The sequence below is a fragment of the Oncorhynchus tshawytscha genome, linkage group LG26 (assembly GCF_018296145.1).
Source record: "Oncorhynchus tshawytscha isolate Ot180627B linkage group LG26, Otsh_v2.0, whole genome shotgun sequence".
In the NCBI taxonomy this organism is placed as follows: Eukaryota; Metazoa; Chordata; class Actinopteri; order Salmoniformes; family Salmonidae; genus Oncorhynchus; species Oncorhynchus tshawytscha.
The window spans coordinates 32065086-32091608 of record NC_056454.1 but is presented as its reverse complement, the minus strand read 5'-3'; the positions used below and the strand labels follow the sequence as shown (position 1 = coordinate 32091608).

At 43.1% G+C, this 26523-nt stretch overlaps 2 protein-coding genes and 1 pseudogene across 9 annotated transcripts in view; 2 read left to right on the top strand and 1 right to left on the bottom strand.

Moving 5' to 3' along the window:
• The first annotated feature begins 10431 nt into the window (after positions 1-10431).
• LOC112225552 lies at positions 10432-11318 on the top strand (annotated as a pseudogene).
• Positions 11319-16718: 5400 nt separating this feature from the next.
• LOC112225551 (dual specificity protein phosphatase 19-like) lies at positions 16719-19152 on the bottom strand. Its single transcript, XM_024389600.2, has 4 exons — positions 18930-19152; positions 18563-18609; positions 18318-18470; positions 16719-17230 (listed from the first exon to the last, which is right to left on the bottom strand). Exons 1-4 carry the CDS (start codon positions 19150-19152, stop codon positions 17048-17050), a joined length of 606 nt encoding a protein of 201 aa, XP_024245368.1. The 3' UTR covers positions 16719-17047.
• An 846-nt stretch (positions 19153-19998) lies between these two features.
• Positions 19999-26523, top strand: part of nckap1 (NCK-associated protein 1) — a 63776-nt gene continuing 57251 nt past the window's right edge. For 4 of the 8 annotated variants that reach the window (XM_042306487.1, XM_024389597.2, XM_024389592.2 and 1 more), the window contains exon 1: positions 20001-20315. In XM_042306487.1, the coding sequence (XP_042162421.1) occupies positions 20196-20315 (120 nt within the window). In that variant the 5' untranslated portion in view covers positions 20001-20195. Of the gene's footprint in view, positions 20316-26523 lie in introns of all 8 variants that reach the window. The other 4 variants (XM_024389599.2, XM_024389598.2, XM_024389593.2 and 1 more) reach the window with 3 other exon arrangements.

Below are 26523 nucleotides of genomic sequence, written 5' to 3'. Positions count from 1 at the left end.
CTTCCGGAAACAGCAGAGGGAGCACCCCCCTATCCACATCGACGGGACAGTAGTGGAGAGGGTAGTAAGTTTTAAGTTCCTCGGCGTACACATCACGGACAAACTGAATTGGTCCATCCACACAGACAGCGTTGTGAAGAAGGCGCAGCAGCGCCTCTTCAACCTCAGGAGGCTGAAGAAATTCAGCTTGTCACCAAAAGCACTCACAAACTTCTACAGATGCACAATCGAGAGCATCCTGTCGGGCTGCATCACCGCCTGGTACGGCAACTGCTCCGCCCACAACCGTAAGGCTCTCCAGAGGGTAGTGAGGTCTGCACAACGCATCACCGGGGGCAAACTACCTACCCTCCAGGACACCTACACCCCCCGATGTCACAGGAAGGCCATAAAGATCATCAATGACAACAACCAACTGAGCCACTGCCTGTTCACCCCGCTATCATCCAGAAGGCGAGGTCAGTACAGGTGCATCACAGCAGGGACCGAGAGACTGAAAAACAGCTTATATCTCAAGGCCATCAGACTGTTAAACAGACACCACTAACATTGAGTGGCTGCTGCCAACATACTGACTGAACTCCAGCCACTTTAATAATGGAAATTGATGGAAATTGATGTAAAAAATGTAGCACTATCCACTTTAAACAATGCCACTTAATATAATGTTTACATACCCTACATTACTCATCTCATATGTATATGTATATAATGTACTCTATAACATCTACTGCATCTTTATGTAACACATGTATCACTAGCCACTTTAAACTAGGCCACTTTGTTTACATACCCTACATTACTCATCTCATATGTATATACTGTACTCGATACCATCTACTGCCTCTTGCCTATGCCGTTCTGTACCATCACTCATTCATATAACTTTATGTACATATTCTTCATCCCTTTACACTTGTGTGTATAAGGTAGTATTTGTGGAATTGTTAGGTTAGATTACTCGTTGGTTATTACTGCATTGTCAGAACTAGAAGCAAAAGCATTTCGCTACACTCGCATTAACATCTGCTAACCATGTGTATGTGACAAATAAGATTTGATTTGATTTGACTCAAATCAGTTTTACCTAATTCCTACCAGCATGTTAAATGTGCAACCAGAGGGACAAAAAACTCTAGACCACCTTTACTCCACACACAGAGATGAGTACAAAGCTCTCCCTCGCCGTACATTTGGCAAAACTGACCATAATTCTATCCTCCTGATTCCTGCTTACAAGCAAATACAAAAGCAGGGAGCACCAGTGACTCGGCCAATAAGAAAGTGGTCAGATGAAACAGATGCTAAGCTACAGGACTGTTTTGCTAGCACAGACTGGATTATGTTATGGGATTCTTCCGAAACAGTACATCAGTCACTGGCTTCATCAATAAGTGCATCGATGACGTCGTCCCCACAATGACCGTACGTACGTATCCCAACCAGAAGCCATGGTTTACAGGCAACATCCGCACTGCGCTAAAGCGTAGAGCTGCCGCTTTCAAGGAGCAGGACTCTAACCTGGAAGCTTATAAGAAATCCCGCTATTCCCTCCGTGTAACCATCAAATAGTCAAAGCGTCAATACAATACAATACTAAGATTGAATCGTACTACACCTGCTCTGACGCTCGTCGGATGTGGTAGGGCTTGCAAACTATTACAGAACATAAAGGGAAGCACAGCCGTGAGCTGCCCAGTGACACGAGCCTACCAGATGACCTAAATTACTTCTATGCTCACTTTGAGGCAAGTAACACTGAAGCATGCATGAGAGCATCAGCTGTTCCGGACGATGTGTGATCACGCTTTCCGTAGCCGAAATTAGTAAGACCTTTAAACAGGTCAACATTCACAAGGCCGCAGGGCCAGACGGATTACCAGGATGTGTACTGCGAGCATGCGCTAACCAACTGGCAAGTGTCACTGACATTTTCAACCTGTCCCTGACTGAATCTGTAATACCAACATGTTTCAAGCAAACCACCATAGAACACGAAGGTAACCTGCCTAAATGACTACTGCCCCGTAGCACTCAAGTCTGCAGCCATGACGTGCTTTGAAATTCTGGTCATGGCTCACATCAACATTATCCCAGAAACCCTAGACCCACTCCAATTTGCATACTGCCCCAACAGATCCACAGATGATGCAATCTCTATTGCACTCAACACTGCCCTTTCCCACCTGGACAAAAGGAACACCTACAGTCGGAAGCTTACATACAATTAGGTTGGAGTCATTAAAACCACTCCACACATTTCTTGTTAACAAATTATAGTTTTGGCAAGTCGGTTAGGACATCTACTTTGTGAATGACACAAGTCATTTAAAAAAAATTGTTTACAGACAGATTATTTCACTTATAATTCACTGTATCACAATTCCAGTGGGTCAGAAGTTTACATACACTAAGTTGACTGTGCCTTTAAACAGCTCGGAAAATTCCAGAAAATTATGTCATGGCTTTAGAATGTTATGATAGGCTAATTGACATCATTTGAGTCAATTGGAGGTGTACCTATGGATGTATTTCAAGGCCTACCTTCAAACTCAGTGCCTCTTTGCTTGACACCATGGTAAAATCAAAAGAGATCAGCCAAGACTTCAGAAAACAATTATAGACCACAAGTCTGGTTCATCCTTGGGAGTAATTTCTGAAGACACCATGTTCATCTGTACAAACAATAGTACACAAATATAAACACCATGGGACCACGCAGCCGTCATACCGCTCAGGAAGGAGACGCGTTCTGTCTCCTAGAGAAGAACGTACATTGGTGTGAAAAGCGCAAATCAATCCCAGAACAACAGCAAAGGACCTTGTGAAGATGCTGGAGGAAACAAGTACAAAAGTATCTATATCCACAGTAAATCGAGTCCTATAGCGACATAACCTGAAAGGCCGCTCAGCAAGGAAGAAGCCACTGCTCCAAAACCGCCAAAAAAAGCCAGACTACGGTTTGCAACTGCACATGGGGACAAGGATTGTACTTTTTGGAGAAATGTCCTCTGGTCTGATGAAACAAAAATTGAATTGTTTGGCCATAATGACCATCGTTATGTTTGGAGGAAAAAGGGGGATGCTTGCAAGCCGAAGAACACCATCCCAACCATGAAGCACAGGAGTGGCAGCATCATCTTGCCGGGCTGCTGTTCTGCAGGAGGGTCTGGTGCGCTTCACAAAATAGATGGCATCCCGAGGAAGGAAAATTATGTGGATATATTGAAGCAATATCTCAAGACATCAGTCAGGAAGTTAAAGCTTGGTCACAAATGGGTCTTCCAAATGGACAATGAACCCAAGCATAGTTGTGGCAAAATGGCTTAAGGACAACAAATTCAAGGTATTGGAGTGGCCATCACAAATCCCTGACCTCAACATTTGTGGGCAGAACTGAAAAAGCGTGTGCGAGCAAGGAGGACTACAAACCTGACTCCGTTACACCAGCTTTGTCAGGAGGAATGGTCAAAAATTCACCCAACTTATTGTGGGAAGCTTGTGGAAGGCTACCCGAAACATTTGACGCAAGATAAACAATTTATAGGCAATGCTACCAAATACTAATTGAGTGTATGTAAACTTCTGACCCACTGGGAATGTGATGAAAGAAATAAAAGCTGAAATAAATCATTCTCTCTACTATTATTCTGACATTAAACATTCTTAAAATAAAGTGGTTATCCTAACTGACCAAAGACAGGGGTTTTTACTAGGGTTCAATGAATTGTGAAAAACTGACTTTAAATGTATTTGGCTAATGTAATTGGCTAAGGTGTATGTAAACTTCCGACTTCCGACAACTGTATGTGAGAATGCTATTCATTAACTACAGCTCAGCGTTCAATACCATCGTGCCCTCAAAGCTAATCACTAAGCTAAGGACCCTGGGACTAAAAACGTCCCTCTGCAACTGGATCCTGGACTTCCTGACGGGCCGCCCCCAGATGGTAAGGGTAGGTAACAACACATCCGCCACGCTGATCCTCAACACAGGGGCCCCTCAGGGGTGCGTGCTCAACTCCCTGTTTACTCATGACTTCATGGCCAGGCACGACTCCAACACCATCATTAAGCATGCCGATGACACAACAGTGGTAGGCCTGATCACCAACAACGATGAGACAGCCTATAGTGAGGAGGTCAGAGAACTGGCCATGTGGTGACAGGACAACAACCTCTCCCTCAATGTGATCAAGACAAAGGAGATGATTGTGGACTACAGGAAAAGGAGGACCGAGCACTCCCCCATTCTCATCGACGGGGCTGCAGTGGAGCAGGTTGAGAACTTCAAGTTCCTTGGCGTCCACATCACCAACAAACTATCATGGTCCAAACACACCAAGACAGTCGTAAAGAGGGTACGAAAAAGCCTATTCCCCCTCAGGAGACTGAAAAGATTTGGCATGGGTCCTCAGATCCTCAAAAGGTTCTACAGCTGCACCATCGAGAGCATCCTGACTTGTCTCATCACTGCCTGGTATGGCAACTGCTCGGCCTCCAACCGTAAGGCACTACGGACGGTAGTGCGTAAGGCCCAGTACATCACTGGGGCCAAGCTTTCTGCAATTCCGGACCTCTATACCACGAGGTATCAGAGGAAGGCCCTAAAAAGTATCAAAGACTCCAGCCACCCTAGTCATGGACTGTTTTCTCTGCTATTGCGCGGCAAGCGGTACCGTAGCGCCAAGTCTAGGTCCAAATGGCTTCTTAACAGCTTCTACCTCCAAGCCATAAGACTCCTGAATAGCTAATCAAAGGGCTACCCAGACCCCTCTTTTACGCTGCTGCTGCTCTCTGTTTATTATCTATGCATAGTCACTTTAACTCTACCTACATGTACGTATTACCTCAAAAACCTCGACTAACTGGTGCCCCCGCACATTGACTCTCTACCGGTACCCCATGTATGTAGCTTCGCTATTGTTATTTTACTGCTGCTGTTTAAATATTTGTTACTTTTATTTTCTATTTTTTTACTTAACACTTTTTTTCTGAAAACATTGTTGGTTAAGGGCTTGTAAGTAAGTATTTCATTGTAAGGTCTACACCTGATGTATTTGGCACATGTGACAAATACAATTTGATTTGATTTTGACCTCAGACTGGGGCAAAGGTTCACCTTCCAACAGGACAACGCCCCTAAGCACACAGCCAAGACAAAGCTCAGGATCAGATTTTTTTTTAAATCCCTCAGGATCACAGACTGGGGCGAAGGTTCACAACGATCCTAAGCACACAGCCAAGACAATACAGGAGTGGCATCAGGACAAGTCTCTGAATGGCCTTGAGTGGCCCAGCCAGAGCCCGAACTTGAACCTGATCGAACATCTCTGGAGAGACCTGAAAATAGCTGTGCAGCAACGCTCCCCATCCAACCTGACAGAGCTTGAGAGGTTCTGCAGAGAGGTATGGAGAAACTCCCCAAATACAGGTGCAACGCTTGTAGCGTCATAGCCAAGAATACTCGAGGCTGTAACTGCTGCCAAAGGTGCTGTGACAAAGTACTGAATAAAGGGTCTGAATACTTATGCAAATGGTATATTTCAGTTTTTGATTTTATTTTGTATAGATTTGCTAAAATGTCTAAAAAACAGTTTTTGCTTTGTCTTCATGGAGTATTGTGTGTAAATTGATGAGGAAACAAAACAATCTAATCAATTCTAGAATAAGGATGTATCGTAAGAAATTGTGGAGAAAGTGAAGGAATGGTACCAAACACCTCAAACACATGGAAACAACAGTTTGACTCTGTTCCATTGATTACTCCTATAGCTCCCGCCACCAGCCTCCTCTGAGGTATATTACAGGCTAATCGTCATTTACAATATTTCATAAGTGTGTTTTGATTGTATTCTGAGGGTGATGTAAATGAGTCCTGCCTCATGTCCAACCTATGTTGTTATCTGACCAGTTTGTTCTTAATAAGGAAGATTTGTAACTTCAATTGATGGTGGTTTAATAGGTATAAGGGTGGTATAATATTATCCCCAAAGAAAAAATATTTCAGTGACCTCAGCTGTAAGGGCTATAACAATGTTCAATTTGGAGGGTATTTTTGTAGGCTACAGGGGAGGCCTTGCACATTTGAAAAATGACTTCAATATTAGACTCTGATGTGCAAGCTGCATGATGTTGTCAAAGCCTTGGAAGCCATTATGCAGCTTGCAAACTCCAATGTGGGTGTGTTGCATGGTGCAACAAGGTCCTGTGGGTCTGGGTCCCAATGAGTGTGTATGTGTTTCACTCAATCTACCATGGGCATTGCACAGTAAATGTTGAGATAACCAAAAACTGGCATGAAGTGGTCAACATGTTAGCCTAAACCTTGGTAAATACAGTTTGGTTTGACTAGAAGTCACTGGGTTTTACCCTACAGTTTTGAAGATTGTCCATGCAGTTTCAGACACTGGTAAAGACAGGTTATATACTGTATCTAGGGAAATCATGAGGTCTATATGGAATAGTGTTTAGACTACTGCAAACTATGAGACTCATCTTGCTTACTTTACAGTTTAAAATTTGCTATCTAATAACCATCAAGTTGTAGTCTGTCATAGGCAACGTGAGTATTGTAACGATATAGACTCTGCCGCATGAGCATGCTTTTGCGGAACAGTCGAAAGCGTGCTGGACTTCGGGCTAGAAGGTCGAGGGTTCGAGACCTGCTCCCTGCCTGTTTCATTACAGTATGTTTAGTTGAAGTAGGCCTACTGAATGAGCGAAGTAACTGACTGACATTAATACCTGCCTAACTAATTCAATATTTTAAATATCAAGTATTAAGTTGTCTTTACAAAATAAAGCAACTTGACATTTTCTTATTCTCTCTATTCAGCCGCACTGACATTCACCCTGACAACAGGGTATATGCTGCGTTGATAAGGGCAACGAAAGTTTCAGCACTTGCCTTCCTCGCTGATGACAGAAACATTCTGCATCTCTGGAGCGACCTTTTGAACCGCATTTTTAATTACGGCATTCCGTCCAGTTTCGGTCAGGTGGTTCTCGTTCGCTGCTGTCCACACCGGATCATCCCGCTCCGTGACTATGACCGAGACAACTGCAGTCTTCCGTCGCGTGAGCTTCGAAGAGAGCGTGCCCATGTAGAATATAGAAATCCCCGCCGAAGCCTGTCTGCATGTGAGAGGTTAAGCTTTCCCGCGAGCGACTCCTCACAGCGATGGAGAGCCCATGGCCACACCTGTTCTGTTGGATGCAAAATCCATGCCATGTAGTTAGAGTCTAGTACTGGTCAGTCTGTTTTGTCTTCTCATTTCCCAGCTCGCTGCTATTGATGTTCAGTAGTCTAAATACAGTTAGTTGTCTTGTCCACCACAGCATCCCCTCGATTAGGCGGCAATATTGGAGCCGCTCTCTTGTGATTAAACATGACAAGCAAACGCGCCAACAGCATTTGGCATCATGGTGCCTTATTTACAGATGATGAGTAGGGTAATCAAAATTTATTCATCATCAAATTACACTGCTTTGATGATGTGTGATATTTAGCCCATTAATCAGGGTACATCTGTCCAATGGTGTAGCAGAGTTTACATAAGTAGCCCATATACTAAATGTTATATTTCATGATTATAACAGGTTTTTAAGTGGTTATTATGCATGAGGACATAATATTGTAATTGTAATCAGATGTGCTGTGTTAGCGATGTAATTGATATGAAATAATAGAATATAATAACTTTATAAACTTAATTGAATGGAGATGAACTCTTCAGTAGCAGTATTTTATTCAATATATACAGTTTCTTCAGAAAGTATTCACACCCCTTGACCTTTTCCACATTATGTTGTGTTACAGCCTGAATTAAACATGTATTATATTTGGATTTTTTTTGTCACTGGGCTACACACAATACCCCATAATGTCAAAGTGGTATTGTGTTTTTGCAAATTTTCCCATATTAATTAAACATCTTGAGCCAATAAGTATTCAACCCCTTTGTTATTGCAAGCCTAAATAAGTTCAGGAATACAAATGTGCTTAACTAGTCACATAATAAATTGCATGAACTCACTCTGTGTGCAATAATAGAGTTCAACCTGTTTTTTAATGACTACCTCATCTCTGTACTCCACACATACAATTATCTGTAGGTCCCTCAGTCAAGCTGTGCATTTCAAACACAGATTCATCCACAAAGACCAGGGAGGTTGTCCAATGCACATATTAGTAGATGGGTACAATTTTAAAAAGCATACGTTGAATATCCCTTAGAGCATGGTGAAGTTCTTAAAGATGGGTAAAATTTTAAAAAGCATACGTTGAATATCCCTTAGAGCATGGTGAAGTTCTTAATTACACTTTGGATGGTGTATCAATACACCCAGTCACTACAAAGATACAGGCATCCATCCTAACTCGGTTGCCGGAGAGGATGGAAACCTTTCAGGGATTTCACCATGAGGACAATGGTGACTTTAAAACAGTTACAGAGTTTAATGGCTGTGATAGGAGAAAAGTGAGGATGGATCAGCAACATTGAAGTTACTCCTCAATACTGACCTCATGTAACGGATCTCGTCCTCCTCTTCTGAGGAGGAGTAGCGAGAAGGGGTACGTCTCGGATCGGAGGACCAATGCGCAGCTTGGTAAGTGTCCATAATGTTTAATCAAACACAACAGAACACTGGAACAAAACAATAAACTTGAATAAACGAAACAGTCCCGTGTGGTAACAAACACTGACACGGAAGACAAACACCCATAACTCAAAAGTGAAACCAGGCTACCTAAGTGTGATTCTCAATCAGGGACAATGATTAACAGCTGCCTCTGATTAAGAACCATACTAGGCCGAACACAGAAATCCCAAATTATAGAAAAACGAACATAGACAACCTACCCAACTCACGCCCTGACCATACTAAAACAAAGACATAACAAAGGAAATAAGGTCAGAACGTGACACCTAATTGACAGAGTGAAAAGAAGGAAGCCTCTACAGAATAAAAATATTCCAAAACATTCATCCTGTTTGCAACAAGGCACTAAAGTAATCCTGCAAAAAATGTGGCAAAGCAATTAACTTTTTATCCTGAATACAAAGTGTTATGTTTGTGGCAAATACAATACAACACATTACTGAGTACCTCTCTCCATATTTTTAAGCATAGTGGTGGCTGCATCATGTTATGGGTATGCTTGTAATCATTAAGGACTGGGGAGTTTTTCAGGATCGAAAATAAATGGAATGGAGCTAAGCACAGGCAAAATCCTAGAAGAAAACTTTGTTGAGTCTGCTTTCCACCAGACACTGGAAGATACATTCACCTTTCAGCAGGACAATAACAAAAAACACATCTACACTGGAATTGCTTACTAAGAAGACGGTGAATGTTCCTGAATGGCTGAATTACAGTTGACTTAAATCTAGTTGAAAATCTATGGCAAGACCTGAAAATAGCTGTCTTGCAATGAGCAACAACCGATTTGACAGCTTGAATAATTTTGAAAAGAATAATGGGCAGATGTTACACAATCCAGGTGTAGAAAACTCTTAGAGACGTACCCCAAAAGACTCACAGTGGTAATCACTGCCAAAGGTGCTTCTACAAAGTTTTGACTCTGGCATGAATTCTTATGTAAATGAGATGTTTCTGTATTTCATTTTCAATAAATGTGCTACATTTTCAAAAATATGTTTTCACTTTGCCATTATCAGGTATCGTGTGTGGATGGGTGAAACAAATGTATTTAATCCATTTTAAATACATGCTGTAACCCAACAAAATGTGGAAAAAGTCAATGGATAGGAAAACTTTGATGGCACTGTATATTCTGAATACACACACACATTGATCAAAAGGGTTCATTCATGCATTAATCAAAAGATAGGTTCGTGATTAATAATTCACACTAGTTGCCAAAACAAATATTATGGAGGAAATGTAAGCAGTACATTGTGTATGGAAGCCAAAACAAAGCAAAACAGTAAACATGTCATCCATCACGATTGATGCAGTGCCACCCTTGGGCCAATCAGTGTAATTTTGTCAATGACAGATCTCTATGGCATGACGCTTCATTAATCCAAGTTTCATCAAAATCGGGCCAGTGGTGTTTGACTAACGTGTGACTAATGTACGTACAGTTGATTACTATAACGTCCCCCTTGGGCCAATCAGTGTAATTTTGTAAAAGGTCAAAGTTTAGTCAAAATCGGGCGAGTGCTGTCTGAGATATCACGTGTGATGAACGAACATACAAATGTACTATACAGACAGTGACATATCCACAGTCCCTTCCCAATTTGCTCATGGGTGACAAAAATCCAAGAAACTCAAATAAAATAAGTTTACAATCTAGAATAGGGATCTGCAACGAGCGGCCCACGGCCCACCTTTTGTAGTCCCTCAGATCAATTTCCAAAAACAGGCCCCCGCCTTCCAGTTCACAACTCTGGGAAGACGCACAAAGAACTTCTTGCTTCAACAGTGATTGAACGGAACTCTTCTGCCCGCCTCCCGCGCAATATAACATTCCGGATTGATAACGTAATAATTACTTGAACTGTCTTAGTAAAATAATCTAAGAATCTCTATATTTGTACCGTTCATTTTGATATAAAATGAAAATGGAGTCTCAGGTCCGCCAGAACTATCACCACGATTGCGAAGTTGCAATCAACCGGATGATCAACATGGAGATCTTTGCCTCTTATACTTACACTTCAATGGCTTTCTATTTCTCCCGTGACGATGTGGCTCTGCCTGGCTTCGCGCATTTCTTCAAGGAGAACAGCGACGAGGAGCGGGAGTACGCCGACAAGCTACTCTCCTTCCAGAACAAGAGAGGTGGACGCATTTTACTCCAGGACATCAGGAAGCCAGATCGTGATGAGTGGGGTAATGGGCTGGAGGCCATGCAGTGTGCTCTGCAGCTGGAGAAGAATGTGAACCAGGCCCTGCTGGACCTGCACAAGATTGCCTCTGACAAGGTTGACCCCCCATCTGTGTCACTTCCTGGAGACCCATTACCTGAATGAGCAGGTGGAGGCCATTAAGAAGCTGGGTGACCACATCACAAACCTCACCAAGATGGATGCTGTCAACAACAAGATGGCAGAGTACCTGTTTGACAAGCACACCCTAGGAGGCCAGAGCTAAACCACTTCCAGGCTACGGCCTCCAGCCTCAGACCAGGACTCCTGGCTTCTCTGATAGATCCTACTGGCTTTACATTTATAGGGAGGGGAGAGTGTTAAACTGGTGCAGTGTAACACAGCTGTGACATTGGTATGTTTTTGTTGACAACACTACTGTATTTTGGAGGCAAGGCATCTTGTAAAACAATTTTTAAAAATATCACTAAAAAAATAAATAAATAAAAAAACAGGCCCCCGACCAACATTTAAAAGTATATTTATTTTTCTTCATTTTTTTCTCTTCAACTTACTGTTGAGAGTTAGAATAGTAGAATACACAAGGTGCAAATTTGGTTGTGAATCAGCAGTTTTTCTCTTGTTATGTCAATCACTGACAGTTACTGAATTAGCCATGTCAGCTAACAATTTTTAGATTGATTAATGACATAAGTCACGGTAAAATGTGTAGATTTGCAGGAAATTTGCTTTAAAACGGCAACAATTTCTCTCCACCCCATGGCAAAATGCATGAGAAAATCAGCTGTAAAACTACACATTCTTTCGCTCTGCCTCGTGACAAAATGAGTAGAATTGCTTGAAATGTGTCATAAAATTGCAAAAAGTTATCGCCGCCCCATGGCAAAATGAGTAGAATTGCAGAAAACTTGCTTTAAAACTGCAACATTTTCTCCACACCCTATGGCCAAATTGCAGGAAATGAACTTCAAAACAAAAAAGTGAACTGCGTAAATAGATTGATTGCACAAATCAGTTTGACTGCATGCCTGTATGGATGTGTGTACGCAGACCCACGAGCCATTGTGGGCACTGATTTTTTTGTGGCCCCCACCCCCATCAAAGTTGCTCATCCCTGTTCTTGAACAAGAGTTCACAACATTTTATTTTGCAGTCAAACATGTTCATATATGTCACGGTCGTCATAAGGAGGAGACCATGGCGCATGTGCGATAAGCGAACATAACTCTTTAATTAAAGAGAGAACACTGAACAGAACTAAACAAAACGAACAGTGAAGCAATATGGCTAGTGCAGAACAGGCAACTAAACATAGAATAACAACCCACAAAATAACCAAGGAATATGGCTACCTAAATATGGTTCCCAATCAGAGACAACGATAAACAGCTGCCTCTGATTGAGAACCAATCGAGGCAACCATAGACATGTAAACTGTCACGTTCTGACCATAGTTCTGTTATTTTATTATTTGTTTTAGTATGGTTAGGGCGTGAGTTGGGGTGGGCAGTCTATGTTTGTTTTCCTATGTTGGTTTTTGTGTTCAGCCTAGTATGGTTCTCAATCAGAGGCAGGTGTCGTTAGTTGTCTCTGATTGGGAATCATACTTAGGTAGCCTGGGTTTCACTTTTGGTTTGTGGGTGTTTGTTTCCGTGTGAGTGTTTGGGCTACACGGTACTGTTTCGGTTTGGTATATTTCATGTTTATTATTTCCAGTGTTCAGTTGTGTTTTTGAATAGATCAATATGGACACTTACCATGCTTCGTTTTGGTCCGATCCTTACTCCTCCACAGACGAAGAGGAGGAAATCCGTTACAGAAACACCCACCACAAGAGGACCAAGCAGCGTGGTAACGGGCAGCAGCAGCAGCGGCCGAAAACACAAGACTCCTGGACTTGGGATATCGGCGACGGAGGCAGCGAAAGCGGAGAGGCGCCGGTATGAGGAGGCAGTACGGCAGCGTGGCTGGAAGCCCGAGAGGCAGCCCCAAAAATGTATTGGGGGTGCACACGGGGAGTGTGGCTAAGTCAGGTAGGAGACCTGAGCCAACTCCCCGTGCTTACCAGAGAGCGAGAGGGAGCGGGCAGGCACCGTGTTATGCGGTGGAGTGCACGGCGTCCACGGTGCGTGTGCATAGCCCGATGCGGTATATTCCAGCTCCTCGTATCGGCCAGGCTAGAGTGGGCATCGAGCCAGATGCCATGAAGCCGGCTCTACGCATCTGGTCTCCAGCCTTACGCATGGTGTCCCCGGTTCGCCAGCACAGCCCAGTGCGGGCTATTCCACCTCGCGGAGGAGAGCATTCAACCAGGTAAGGTTGGGCAGGCTCGGTGCTCAAAAGCTTCAGTGCGCCTGCACGGTCTGGTCTATCTGGTGCCATCTCCACGCACCAGCCCTCCGGTGGCAGCCCCCCGCACCAGGCTGTCTCTCCGTCTTCTCCCTACAGGTGCTCCCGCCTGTCCAGCACTGCCAGAGCCTTCCTCCTGCCCAGCGCTGTCTCCCGTCTGTCCTGAGCCGCCAGAGTCTCCCGTCATTCCTGAGCCGCCAGAGTCTCCCGTCATTCCTGAGCCGCCAGAGTCTCCCATCTGTCCTGAGCCGCTAGAGTCTCCCATCTGTCCTAAGCCGCCAGAGTCTCCCGTTTGTCCTTGGTTCTGTACGCCACCCCCCTTTATACTGAGTCCGCTCTTGTAGCACTGACCCGTGGATCATCACCGGATGCTCTGGACTGCGGATCCTCACCGTAGGCCCCGGGCTGGGGACCCCCGCTACTTGGATCATCCCTGGATTTTCTGGACTGGGAACCGTCGCTGGAAACCCCGGGCTGGGGACCGTCGCTGGAGACGCCGGGCTGGGGACCGTCGCTGGAGACCCCGGGCTGGGAACCATCGTTGTAGGCTCCGGACTGTGGCCCGTCGTAGGAGGTTCCGGACTGTGGCCCGTCATAGGAGGTTCCGGACTGTGGCCCGTCGTAGGAGGTTCCGGACTGTTGCCCGTCGTAGGAGGTTCCGGACTGTTGCCCGTCTTTGGAGGTTCCGGACTGTTGCCCGTCTTTGGAGGTTCCGGACTGTGGCCCGTCGTCGGAGGTTCCGGTCTGTGAACCGTCGTCGGACGCTCTGGACTGGGCACCGTCGCCGGACGCTCCGGACTGGGTACCGTCGCCGGACGCTCCGGACTGGGCACCGTCGCCGGTTTCTCCGGACTGGGCACCGTCGCTGGTTTCTCCGGACTGGGCACCGTCGCCGGTTTCTCCGGACTGGGCACCGTCGCCGGACGCTCCGGACTGGGCACCGTCGCCGGACGCTCCGGACTGGGCACCGTCGCCGGACGCTCCGGACTGGGCACCGTCGCCGGACGCTACGGACTGGGCACCGTCGCCGGACGCTACGGACTGGGCACCGTCGCCGGTTTCTCCGGACTGGGCACCGTCGCCAGACGCTCCGGACTGGGCACTGTCGCCGGACGCTACGGACTGGGCACTGTCGCCAGATACTCTGTACTGCCGAGATGCACTGTAGGCCTGTAGGCACACGCACCTCTGGGCGAGTGCGAGGAGCAGGAACAGGGCGTACTGGACCCTGGAGGCGCACTGGAAGCCTGCTGCGTGATGCCGGCACTGGTGGTAGTGGGCTGGTGACACACACCTCAGGGCGAGTGCGGGGTGGAGGAACAGGATGTACTGGACTGTGGAGGCGTACTGGAGGTCTTGAGTGTACTGGGCTGTGTAGACTCACCGGAGACACAGTACGCAGGGCCGGCAACAGGATATCCTGGTCCAAGGAGGTACACTGCAGACCAGGAGCACTTATCCGGCACCCTCCTTCCTGGCTGGATGCCCATTCTAGCCCGGCCAATGCGAGGAGTTGGAATAGAGCGCACCGGGCTAGAATAGCGCACTGGAGACACCTAGCGCTCCACCGCATAACACGGTGCCTGACCAGTAACACGCTTCCCACAGTAAGCACGAGGAGTTGGCTCAGGTCTCCGACCTGACTCATGCAATCTCCTCATGTGCCCCCCCCCCAAAAAAAAAACATCTTGGGACTGCCTCTCGGGCTTCCGTGCCAGCCATGTACACTCATATCGACGCTGTCATATCCTTCCTGTTTGGCCCTGTCTGGGGGTGTCCTCAGATGGGGCCACAGTGTCTCCTGACCCGTCCTGTCTCAGCCTCCAGTATTTATGCTGCAGTAGTTAATGTGTCGGGGGGCTAGGGTCAGTTTGTTATATCTGGAGTACCTCTCCTGTCCTATTCGGTGTCCTGTGTGAATCTAAGTGTGCGTTCTCTAATTCTCTCTTTCTCTCTCTCTCTCTCGGAGGACCTGAGCCCTAGGACCATGCCCCAGGACTACCTGACATGATGACTCCTTGCTGTCCCCAGTCCACCTGACCGTGCTGCTGCTCCAGTTTCAACTGTTCTGCCTTATTATTATACGACCATGCTGGTCATTTATGAACATTTGAACATCTTGGCCATGTTCTGTTATAATCTCCACCCGGCACAGCCAGAAGAGGACTGGCCACCCCACATAGCCTGGTTCCTCTCTAGGTTTCTTCCTAGGTTTTGGCCTTTCTAGGGAGTTTTTCCTAGCCACCGTGCTTCTACACCTGCATTGCTTGCTGTTTGGGGTTTTAGGCTGGGTTTCTGTACAGCACTTTGAGATATCAGCTGATGTACAAAGGGCTATATAAATAAATTAGATTTGATTTGATTTGTTCCTCCTGTGCTATCTCCACCTGCTTCCATGGCAGGGTCTTGTCCCCTGCCATTACCTCCTCCCAGGTCCAGGATGTCCTACACTCCTCTTTCTCCCGGGTCCACGATGTCCACTCCTTTTTAACACGCAGCTTGGTCCTTTTTTGGTGGGTTGTTCTGTCACAGTCGTCATAAGGAGGAGACCAAGGCGCAACGTGGTAAGCGAACATAACTCTTTAATTAAAGAGAGAATACGGAACAGAACTAAACAAACAACAAAACGAACCGTGAAGAAATATGGCTAGTGCAGAACAGGCAATTAAACATAGAATAACAACCCACAAAATAACCAAGGAATATGGCTTCCTAAATATGGTACCCAATCAGAGACAACGATAAACAGCTACCTCTGATTGAAAACCAATCTAGGCAAACATAGACATATAAACACCTAGACAAGGCAAACACCTAGACATACAAAACCCCTTAGAAAATACAAAAACTAAACAAACCACCCATGTCACACCCTGACCTAACCAAATAATAAAGAAAACAAAGATAACTAAGGTGAGGGCGTGACAATATAAAACAAATTAACATTACTAAACAAGTCATTTCATATACCCACAATCATTAAATATCTAAAAGGACTTCTTGAAGGATAGTAATATTTTTTACAATAAAAAACACATTTTAAACTAAAGATAATAAAATCTAAAATAATATGTCTGTTACAAAATCATGTAAGTACATTTTAACATTTAAAATCTTGCCTCCACTAGAATCGATCTGTTATTCAACATCCCATAGATTTTTACAATAATAGAACTAAGGATGTCTGTAATATTTCTTAAACCAAAATGAACGTTAATCAAATTAAAACTCTACATTAAACAATAATATTTTTGTATCAGTTTAGTCCGTTTACCTTACCTTTACCCCACACATTTTTGGTACAAAAAAAGAAAGACTCAAAATTAATTTAAGAATTGTTGCACAGACATGGCATCGTTCATAAAGTTGAGAATTGTATATTTATACCTTTCCTATTCAAATTAGATTATTTTCAATTCCATTGTGGCCTCAAACCACCCTCAGTGGTTTATAGAAATTGATAACGGGAATGTTGAACTATTGGATAACACTGGCCCCACAGTGTAAATTGACAGGACATTGTAGGGCATTTCAAAATGACGGCTAATGAACACCTCAACATGATGGTTGGGTTCCTTGGATTAGGGGATTAGGGGCCATATTAAGATCCATAATGTCACCCAATTCCCTATATAGTGCATTACGTTTGACCAGGGCCCCAGTGCACAATACTGTATAGGGAATAGAGTGCTATTTCGGACACAGCCAAGGATCTTTATCAGAATGATCTCTTTATGAGAAACAGTGGCTGATGATGAAATGCATTACTCTGGCGCTGCAGGTGTTGCTGTTGTTGCTCATTCATAGTCCCCACCATTGGCTTGTATGCCCCATTAAGGTTTGAAACCTTTCAACTGTTCGACAAAGCCTGGGTTTGGGCATGTGGCTGGCCAGGCTGATTTTACCAAGGCAAATGCGTCATCAAAAGGCTTCCCTTCCCTGGACATCAGGTATCCAATGACAACCGAGGCAGACCTCGAGACTCCAGAATTGCAGTGAACCAACACAACTCCATTCTGAGGGTGAAGAAGAGGGAAACAAGCCTTATGCCAGTAGAATGAAGGCATACCCAAAAGCACTTCAGCCCAGTTTGATCAAAAAAGGGAATTAATAGCTCAACTGAGGGACTTGATAATCTAAAAAACCTTTTGAAGTGTTCTGGGATTTTTTATTTTATTTTTATAAAGCCTTATGTCAGTTTAGTGCTATCTAGACCAAAAGCATGAGACATGAGGTGCTTGGCTGCTTTAAATATGAATCCCATCCCTTCAATTCACACAGCCCCAGTAACACAAGATCAATTACACCATCCTGCACTTCATGGTAGTCTAATAGAAGACTCTTATGCTATTCACACACAATGGCACAATTACAAGCTGTAAGGTGATAGAATTATTCTCCCAGTCAGCTAAGCATCATTGATGGTTTGATTAGTCAAATTAGAGTTACCCCTGCATGGTATCACAGGTTACATAGGGAAATAAAATAGCCAGTAGCCACCAACCTCCATTCAACGGAGAGTGGAAAGTTATTTCCAATAGGCCAAGTTATTGTAATCATAAACCTTTGGTGAATTTTCAGCATGAGGCAGTGTCAGGTTGTTGGGTAACCAGCACCGCATTTTGCTAAAAGGTTGTATAGCAAATATAGGGCCACTATATATATGATATTTCCACAACAGAATAAATTATGCATGTTGAAAACTCTGCCGTGTATTCTTTATTACACATTGGGGATACCTAGAGGTAGTGAGGGAGGCTTTGCATTGGCTCACTGCTGTCCAGTATCAGTTATAGGCCAGGTAATAAACTTGAACAGTCAATGAAATTACTAAAGTAAAGTTAAACAAAGTAGCTTAACGTAAAGTAAAGTCATTTGACCGATGTGCTGTATACAGTAGAGTGCTTATTAATAAAAAAAAGTTAGCAAGTGGAAAACACTTGTGTCACCATTCATGATGCTTAGGAATGTTTACTGTCAGGTAAGATGAATGCAGTGAAATATAGGGTATTAAAGCATAAAAAGAAAATATTAAAATTAAAATAAACTGGATATTACTGCCCCCAATTAGCCTACAAGGTCGTGAGAACATTAACAACTTACCTCTTTATTTGCTTGGTCTATGAATTTTGAGCACTCTTGGAAATAGGATGTTATGTCAGTATCAGACACAGCCAGAATGCTCAGTGTTTTATAAATGAACAGGTCTGGAAAGGCGTTTTCAACACCATAGGCTACATTCAATATGTGGGACGCCTAAAATGGAGAAGAACATTTATAAAACGCCAAAACAAAACAGAAGTAGACAGAAAATTATATAAACATGTCTCTATTACATTAAACAATACCTTGTATTTTTTCAGAGTGCCAAAGTCATGTGCAGCATATTGTGAGCCTACAACAATAATTCACAACCATCAAATTGTGAACCTGTGAGGCATTTTGTAATGGAAATATAACTGAGCCTATAGAGATTTGGCAATGTATGTTTATATTGACTTACTACAGTAATGGTACTGTAAAAGTTTCAACTGTCTGTAGGGAAAAATACATGTGTTTACATGCAATAATCCAGTGGACTCAGAGTCTCAGTGGCAACAAACTTGAAACCCCCATATCATTTATTGATACCTCTGTGTGTCTGTGTAGGCACCTGTCAATTGTATTATGACAGCTAAGTGTCCCCTGTCAATAACACACATCTCATCCACTCACCTAATATTAAATAAGGTTTAATAACTCTAACTTGTAAGTCCCAGCTGTTGTCCTGTACATAGCCGCATGCTTTCTCAGGCTGAGTTTTATCCTCTACGACATGAATAGTTGACCCTTTCCATGTCTCAGTAATCCCCCTGCCACTCAATGTTGTCACGTGGGTGCATTGTTTTCTCAAATTGGTCTTGGAAAATGTCTCTATTTCCTGGGCAAGAGACTGCATCACATTTGTCTTCTCAAAACAAAGCAAGAATAATTGGTATGCTACTCCCTTGGATGCACTGTGAACAGTGCCTAGCTCCTGGTTCAAATGGACTCCTGCATGTTTTCTGGACAGGTTTTGTCAACACCAATTTGAAAATTGAGAACTCCTATCAGTCAATCAGCCCAAATCAGTCAATCAACCCATATGGGTCCCTGGGCTTTTTTTCTGGGCGTCACAGATGTCACTATCACATGATGCCATTCTAAACGCCTGTGAATGTGTGTGTGTCCAGTAGGCTGGTGCAGTGGTATATTATTTCAATGTCTATTTGACATGCTGTCATCATCATTTTCCAACACAACCGAGATACCATTGAATCGAGGATTGCCCTAAAGGGCTTGCCCATATGAAGTTTTACACATGAACAGTATTTATGTTTAAATAATGTATTCTACAACAGGTGGGTCAAAACAAGCATTGTGATTGGTTGAGATGAGTTTTAAAAACCAGTTTTAAAACCAGTTTAGCAAGAGTATGTTCTTGATACCATGGCAAATGACAAGTATTTAATAAAATAATAAAATAAAATGTCACACTAATGATAATGACCACCACAAGAATGCAAGGAATGCATGCTGGTCCTCTGTAGCTCAGTTGGTAGAGCATTGCAACGCCAGGATGGATAGTGGATTCGATTCCTGGGACCTCCCATTATTAAACATGTACGCACGCATTACTCGCCCAAACAAATGTAATAATAGAAACCTATAATTTAGAACTATTTTGTCGTGGGTGTAGTGTGGGTGCAGCCTACATATAAAATAGTATGTTCCTTCCCTAGCTGCTCACGTGACGTGCCTTTGGATTGCAGGAAACAGCCTCGTTTTCGTCAGATAGGACAACACCTAGTAAAAACCGAGTCTGCGACCGGAGAGAGGAGTGGGGCTTGGCAAAACCGCTCAACCCACAGAATGGGCGATTTATAACATTTTAACACTCGAGTGTCACTGTTTTCACAACAAACAAATTCTACAACGATTATTTTACAAGATTCGGTAGCTATGTCGGCAACATTGTCGCGCGGCTCGCTCCAACCAGGCCAGCAAAAGCTGGCCGAGAAATTTACCATTCTGAACGACCGGGGCATCGGGATGCTCACTCGTGTCTATAATATCAAGAAGGTAAGGTACTCAGTGTAATTCTTAGGTTCATAGTAAATTGTAACTACATTCAAGAGAAATTAAAGATCAAACCCCAAAATGATCTGTGATGTATGGCGGAAGCCTTCATTTGAAATCCAAAGAATGACGGCTAGGGCTGCAGGATTCCAGTCAAGGCCCTCTTGAAATGTGTTGCAGTATAAGTTAGCTATGTGGCTAGCCAAGCTCTGTCATCAATAGTATCAAAATGCCAAATCACTGTTTTCTGAGATTGATCTATTTCAATCTTCGTATAACAATAATACAAACTCATCGGATATTGAAAGATGTTGCTCACTTCCTTTGAAATAAAATAGTAGCTCAGTGAAACAGCCTACATGCCTAGCTGTGCAAATGTTTTTGTGATTGCTGGCTAGCTAACGTTAGTTAACGTTACATAGTTTCTCGTTCACCACATTGCTAATATAATATTCAATCAAATTAAGAATGGAAGGCTGTTCTAGATTCTTGAGCTATTGTTGGTGAGATCAATCAATTTAATGTGAACACATAATGTGTCAGATTAGTAGATATTAGAGTAATAATGTTAACACTATCTGACACACATTAGGCCTATATTGTCTGACAGCAGTCAGTTGTTGATGTAGACCATTCTATTCAGCCATCACATCATCCAGTAGGCCTAAACACCCAGCACAAATCAAATTTATTTATATAGCCCTTCGTACATCAGCTGATATCTCAAAGTGCTGTACAGAATCAAATCAACACATCATTGGGCAAATTGCACATCATGACTGTAGGATACTAACCAATGGCACGGCAGTATCTACAGTTGTTGTACATGTATTGGATATGGTTGTTATACAGTTATTGTAGAGTTGTTATTTAATACCTGATGCATAGTAGCATACAGGTCCTGTTTTTAAAATCACACAATAAAACACATTTTCGCAGGACAGAAGGGAGTACCTAAAAGAAGGCACCGTTTTAGAGATTATAATGATTTGTTTAGTACACTTGTAAAAGTGGTGACATTATGATACAGATTCCACACTTGAACCAGTTTCCCAGACACTAATTAAGCCTAGTCCTGGACTAAAGAAACATATGAAATGAAAGTGCTTTTTAGTCCAGGACTAGACTTCATCTGTGTCTGGGAAACTGGCCCATGATGTTTAATTTACTTATTTTAAACCCCTACTGAGAAAAGCATTCTTAGTTGTATTACTAGTTTAATACTATTCACTATTACTTATTCATAGTGGGGACTCGGGAGGTGTCATAAAATGCAGAATTCATACAAGACTTTCAGTCAGTGTAACAGAAAAGAGCATTCTTAGTGTATCTGTCCATGTTAATGGCCTTGATACAGTCAGTCCTTTAATGAGAAGAGAGTACTGTGTCGCAACCTATTCCTATGCTCTGGTCAAAAGAGGTGCACTGTGTAGAGTTCCATTTGGGACACAGACTGGGTATCGGAGATGCTTGGACGACTTTGGGTAAATGGCAGCAGATAGAAGATAGCTGGAGGCAGTCCAGCGTGTAGCTGAAAGGAGGCTGGTGGAGAATAATGCCTCTCTGCCTTGCCTGCCTATCTGTCTGCCAGCCAATCAACCCTTGTGCTGACGGCCTACCCGAGCTAGAAGGCTTAGCCCTTAATAGGCGCCACAGAATCATCTCTCTCTAAACTCTCAATTGAAGTTAGATGGTGATACAGATGCATTATCATAGAAACATTATGCAGCCCAAGTAAGATACAGGATTCAGAAGGGAAAAAATATTTCCTCAGAACACAGGATGACTATCAAAATGACTAAGGTTGATTGTCACAACACACGAGCTGAGTTGTCTGCCGGTTTTCAAATGAAATCAAATTTTATTTGTCACATGCGCCGAATACAACAGGTGTTACAGTGAAATGCTTACTTACAAGCCCTTAACCAACAATGCAGTTTTAAGAAAATACCCCCCAAAAAGTAACAAATAATTAAAGAGCAGCAGTTTTGCAGACAATCTATCAGTAATATTAGGCCTTTTACTCATACAGTTCCATTTATAAACCTCCGTTTTCATGCTTCCAATAACATTTCTTGTTATTTTATAGGCCTAACATTTCTTGTTATTTTATAGGCCTAACATTTCTTGTTATTTTATAGGCCTAACATTTCTTGTTATTTTATAGGCCTAACATTTCTTGTTATTTTATAGGCCTAACATTTCTTGTTATTTTATAGGCCTAACATTTCTTGTTATTTTATAGGCCTAACATTTCTTGTTATTTTATAGGCCTAACATTTCTTGTTATTTTATAGGCCTAACATTTCTTGTTATTTTATAGGCCTAACATTTCTTGTTATTTTATAGGCCTAACATTTCTTGTTATTTTATAGGCCTAACATTTCTTGTTATTGGGAAAATGTACTTTATTGAAACTGTGGCAGCGTTCGATGCTTGTGCATTGAACTAGCATATCTGTTGCTTGGCAACTGGTAGGCATTGATAGCACTTATGAAGAATTTCAGGTGGCTTTTTTGTTTCAGCTGTGATTGTAGCGTGCTGTGATTGTAGCGTGCTATGATTGTAACGCGCTGTGATTGTAGGCTGCGGCACAGGACTACCTCAGTACATCAAACAGCTGTAGGCTTCTGCACATTCCTAAGGCACACATGTCTACCACAGGCCTATATCATTGTCCTACTGCACAATCCTACTACTACCACAGGTCTACCCCAGTAAAGCACATTACTGTAGCCTACTGCACAAGTCTACTCGGACTACCTCAGTAAATCAAACAGCTGTAGGCTTCTGCACATGCCTGAGGCACACAGGTCTACCACAGGCCTATATCATTGTCTGACTGCACAATCCTACTACTACCACAGGTCTACCCCAGTAAAGCACATTACTGTAGCCTACTGCACAAGTCTACTAGGACTACCTCAGTAAATCAAACGGCTGTAGGCTTCTGCACATGCCTAAGGCACACAGGTCTACCACAGGCCTATATCATTGTCCTACTGCACAGTCCTACTACTACCACAGGTCTACCCCAGTAAATCACATTACTGTAGCCTACTGCACAAGTCTACTAGGACTACCTCAGTAAATCAAACTGCTTAGACTAGCAGCTTTATCAAACACAATTAATTGGAGCGTTCATCCAAAATAGAGAGATATTTTGTTGATACCCACTCAGCGAGTTACATGTGAATCTGAAGATTCAGTGACCAACAATATGGGATTATGTACCAAGAACAGTTTATAGCTTAGCATTAGAATTGTTGACAGAAAAACAATGGGACCCCTGATATGACAGCTGGCTGCAAGTGGGACACCAAGTGGGACACCACTGTCTGGGCCAGCAGTATTCCTCATTATATTGATGTAACTTACACCAGGGGTTCTCAAAGTGGGGTCTGCAGAGTTACTGCAGGGGGTCCGCGGCCAGATCTCAATATTTAAAAAAAATTATATATATTTATTTTTGACTTTGCATTTTTGAATGAATATTACTAACAATAACAGATTAAACACATTTTTGCCAATGGATCCGGGAATAAGTTTAGAGGGTGTAGTACAATATTACATTACAATTCATGTTCTTAACCCTGGGCAACATGGGACTGGGAGGCTCAGCTGGATATTGGTATCCACAGGACTCCACCAATTATACATTTTTCAACTCAATACTTCTTGTATTCCCACCCAATTATTATAAAACATTTTTTACATAAATGTGCTGTAATTTCAGATGTAAAACTGCACAGTTTTCTCATTTCCTAATGGTAAAATGTGTAGAATTGCAGGATATTGGCTTTGAAGCTGCAACAACAACACAATCTCTCTGACCCATGACAAAATGTGTAGAATTGCAGGAATTTTTTTCTCCGATGCCAAGAGGTGGGCCTATAAAATGTTCCTTCCCAGGGCCTGAGAGTTGTACTGCCAAAATCTTAGTAAAACTCTTTGTATGCTATTTTTATCTACCTCAAGTTGTGTTCTGATTATGAAGTGGTCCCTGATAAATGTCCTATCACATAAGTGGTCCCTGGCCCCAAAGAGTTTGAGAACCCCTGACTTACACAATGATGATATTTCTGTCATTTAACAATAATGTTTATGTAGTGTATCAGTGTTACAGTGCAATATTTGTTTGAAAAGTGTAAGACTTGTCATAAGCATGTATGACCCCCTTATATTGCAATGTAGCAATTTATGTGTTCAGACAAATAGACTACTGGCTGAAAAATGTAGCCTTTCAAATGTAGGTTTTCAAATTGATAAAAATAACCATGTTTGTGGAGAGGGGAGAGCTTCTTATAATGTCATAAATGTAGGTGTATCGCATAGTGGAAACTCCTGCTGCTCTCAGGGGCAAGCCTGCTGGTTTTCACTAGCAGAAGTGACTTTTTGCAGCAGGTTAAGATAATTACCTGTGGCAGAGTAGGTGAAGTAGTGTGACAGTATAACTTTAGACCGTCCCCTCGCCCATACCCGGGTGCGAACCAGGGACCCTCTGCACACATCAACAACAGTCACCCTCGAGGCATCTTTACCCATCGCTCCACAAAAGCCGCGGCCCTTGCAGAGCAAGGGGAACCACTACTTCAAGGTCTCAGAGCAAGTGGCGCCACCGATTGAAACGCTATTTAGCTCGCACCACCGCTAACTAGCTAGCCGTTTGTCATCCGTTACAGTAGGTTAAGGAAAAGAGTTAGGGTTAGCTCAAAGGTTAGCTCAAGTTGTCCTCGAGTCGAACATACAGTTGCGGCCAAATATAATGGCACCCTTGCAATTTTCTTAAATGTCGTATTTCAATGAATTTAAATTGAAAATAACTTTTGTTCTTCACACCTTATTGGATTTTCAACATTGCAGAACCAATTTTATTTTTGTAAACTTAAGTCTACAATTTTAATTTAAAATTGGTCAAGAATCCTGCCAACAAATGCTTCTAGTAGCCATCAATGAGCTAGCTGCACCTTTCTACTTACCATTTGGCCCGAAACTGCTCTAATTCTTCAATGTTTGCGGGGTGCCTCCCACCAACTGCTGTTTTCAGATCTCGCCATAGGTTTTGGATGTGATTCAGATTCAGACCACTCCAGAACAGTCCAGCATCTGTTCTTGAAACATTCCAGGGTGCTTTTTATGTGTGTTTTAGGTTATTGTCCTGCTGAAAGACTCACAACATTCAACAGAGATTCTGGTCACTGGGTTGAATATTGGATAGCAGTACTGCAGAAAAAACACACATCATCCATCCATATGTCAATAACCAGATCAAGACTTTATCAGTACATTGATGTAGTGAGTGCAATAGGAATTCAGTCAGCTCCTTGGTATTGTGTGTTTCAGTCCAAGTCCTGATAGACAGAGGGTCCTGATAGACAGGGGTCCTGATAGACGGGGGGTCCTGATAGACGGAGGGTCCTGATAGACGGAGGGTCCTGATAGACGGAGGGTCCTGATAGACGGAGGGTCCTGATAGACGGAGGGTCCTGATAGACGGAGGGTCCTGATAGACGGAGGGTCCTGATAGAGGTCTCCTATAGATGCAGTAAAGGCCGTCAATGGAACGCAGACCGAAGAGGATAGAAGAAATCTGATCTAACAAAGTGGATATTTGTCTAATCCGTCATGATTGATGTATTGTAACAGGTCCCCAATGTGGTTACTAAAGTCTGATTTGTATATATTTGGCTGTTTTCGGTGCATAACATGTAGAAGTTGTTTCTTTTCAGGTATAGAAGAAGTGACTTATAACTCCTTTTTCTATTAGCTGGTACCATAGCTGGCATACAGAAATCAGTGGTGCTAGTCAGTTGTTTTTAACTGCAATGCAGTTGATTGGTGACAATGACATGAACATGTGTTGGGGTTGACATCCATACAAGCATTTATACTCAGATTTTTACCTCAACATGGTGTGAAATACACATAAACAATAGCCTAAATGCAGGCTAATTTTACTGGGTGGACAATGAGAAGACTTGGGATATTTCCCCCACGCATTTCCATGGAATTTCCATTGTTACGGTCAAGTTCCATTGATGTCTTTACTGCATCTATGAGGTCAGAGGGGGAGGGTCTCCTATGTGTACATAGCCTTTACATCAATCTGTTATTCACTCTCCTATGACCATGGTAGCACTTAGGAAGCACTGTTAGCACTGGGGAAGCACTGTTAGCACTGGGGAAGCACTGTTAGCATGGGGGAAGCACT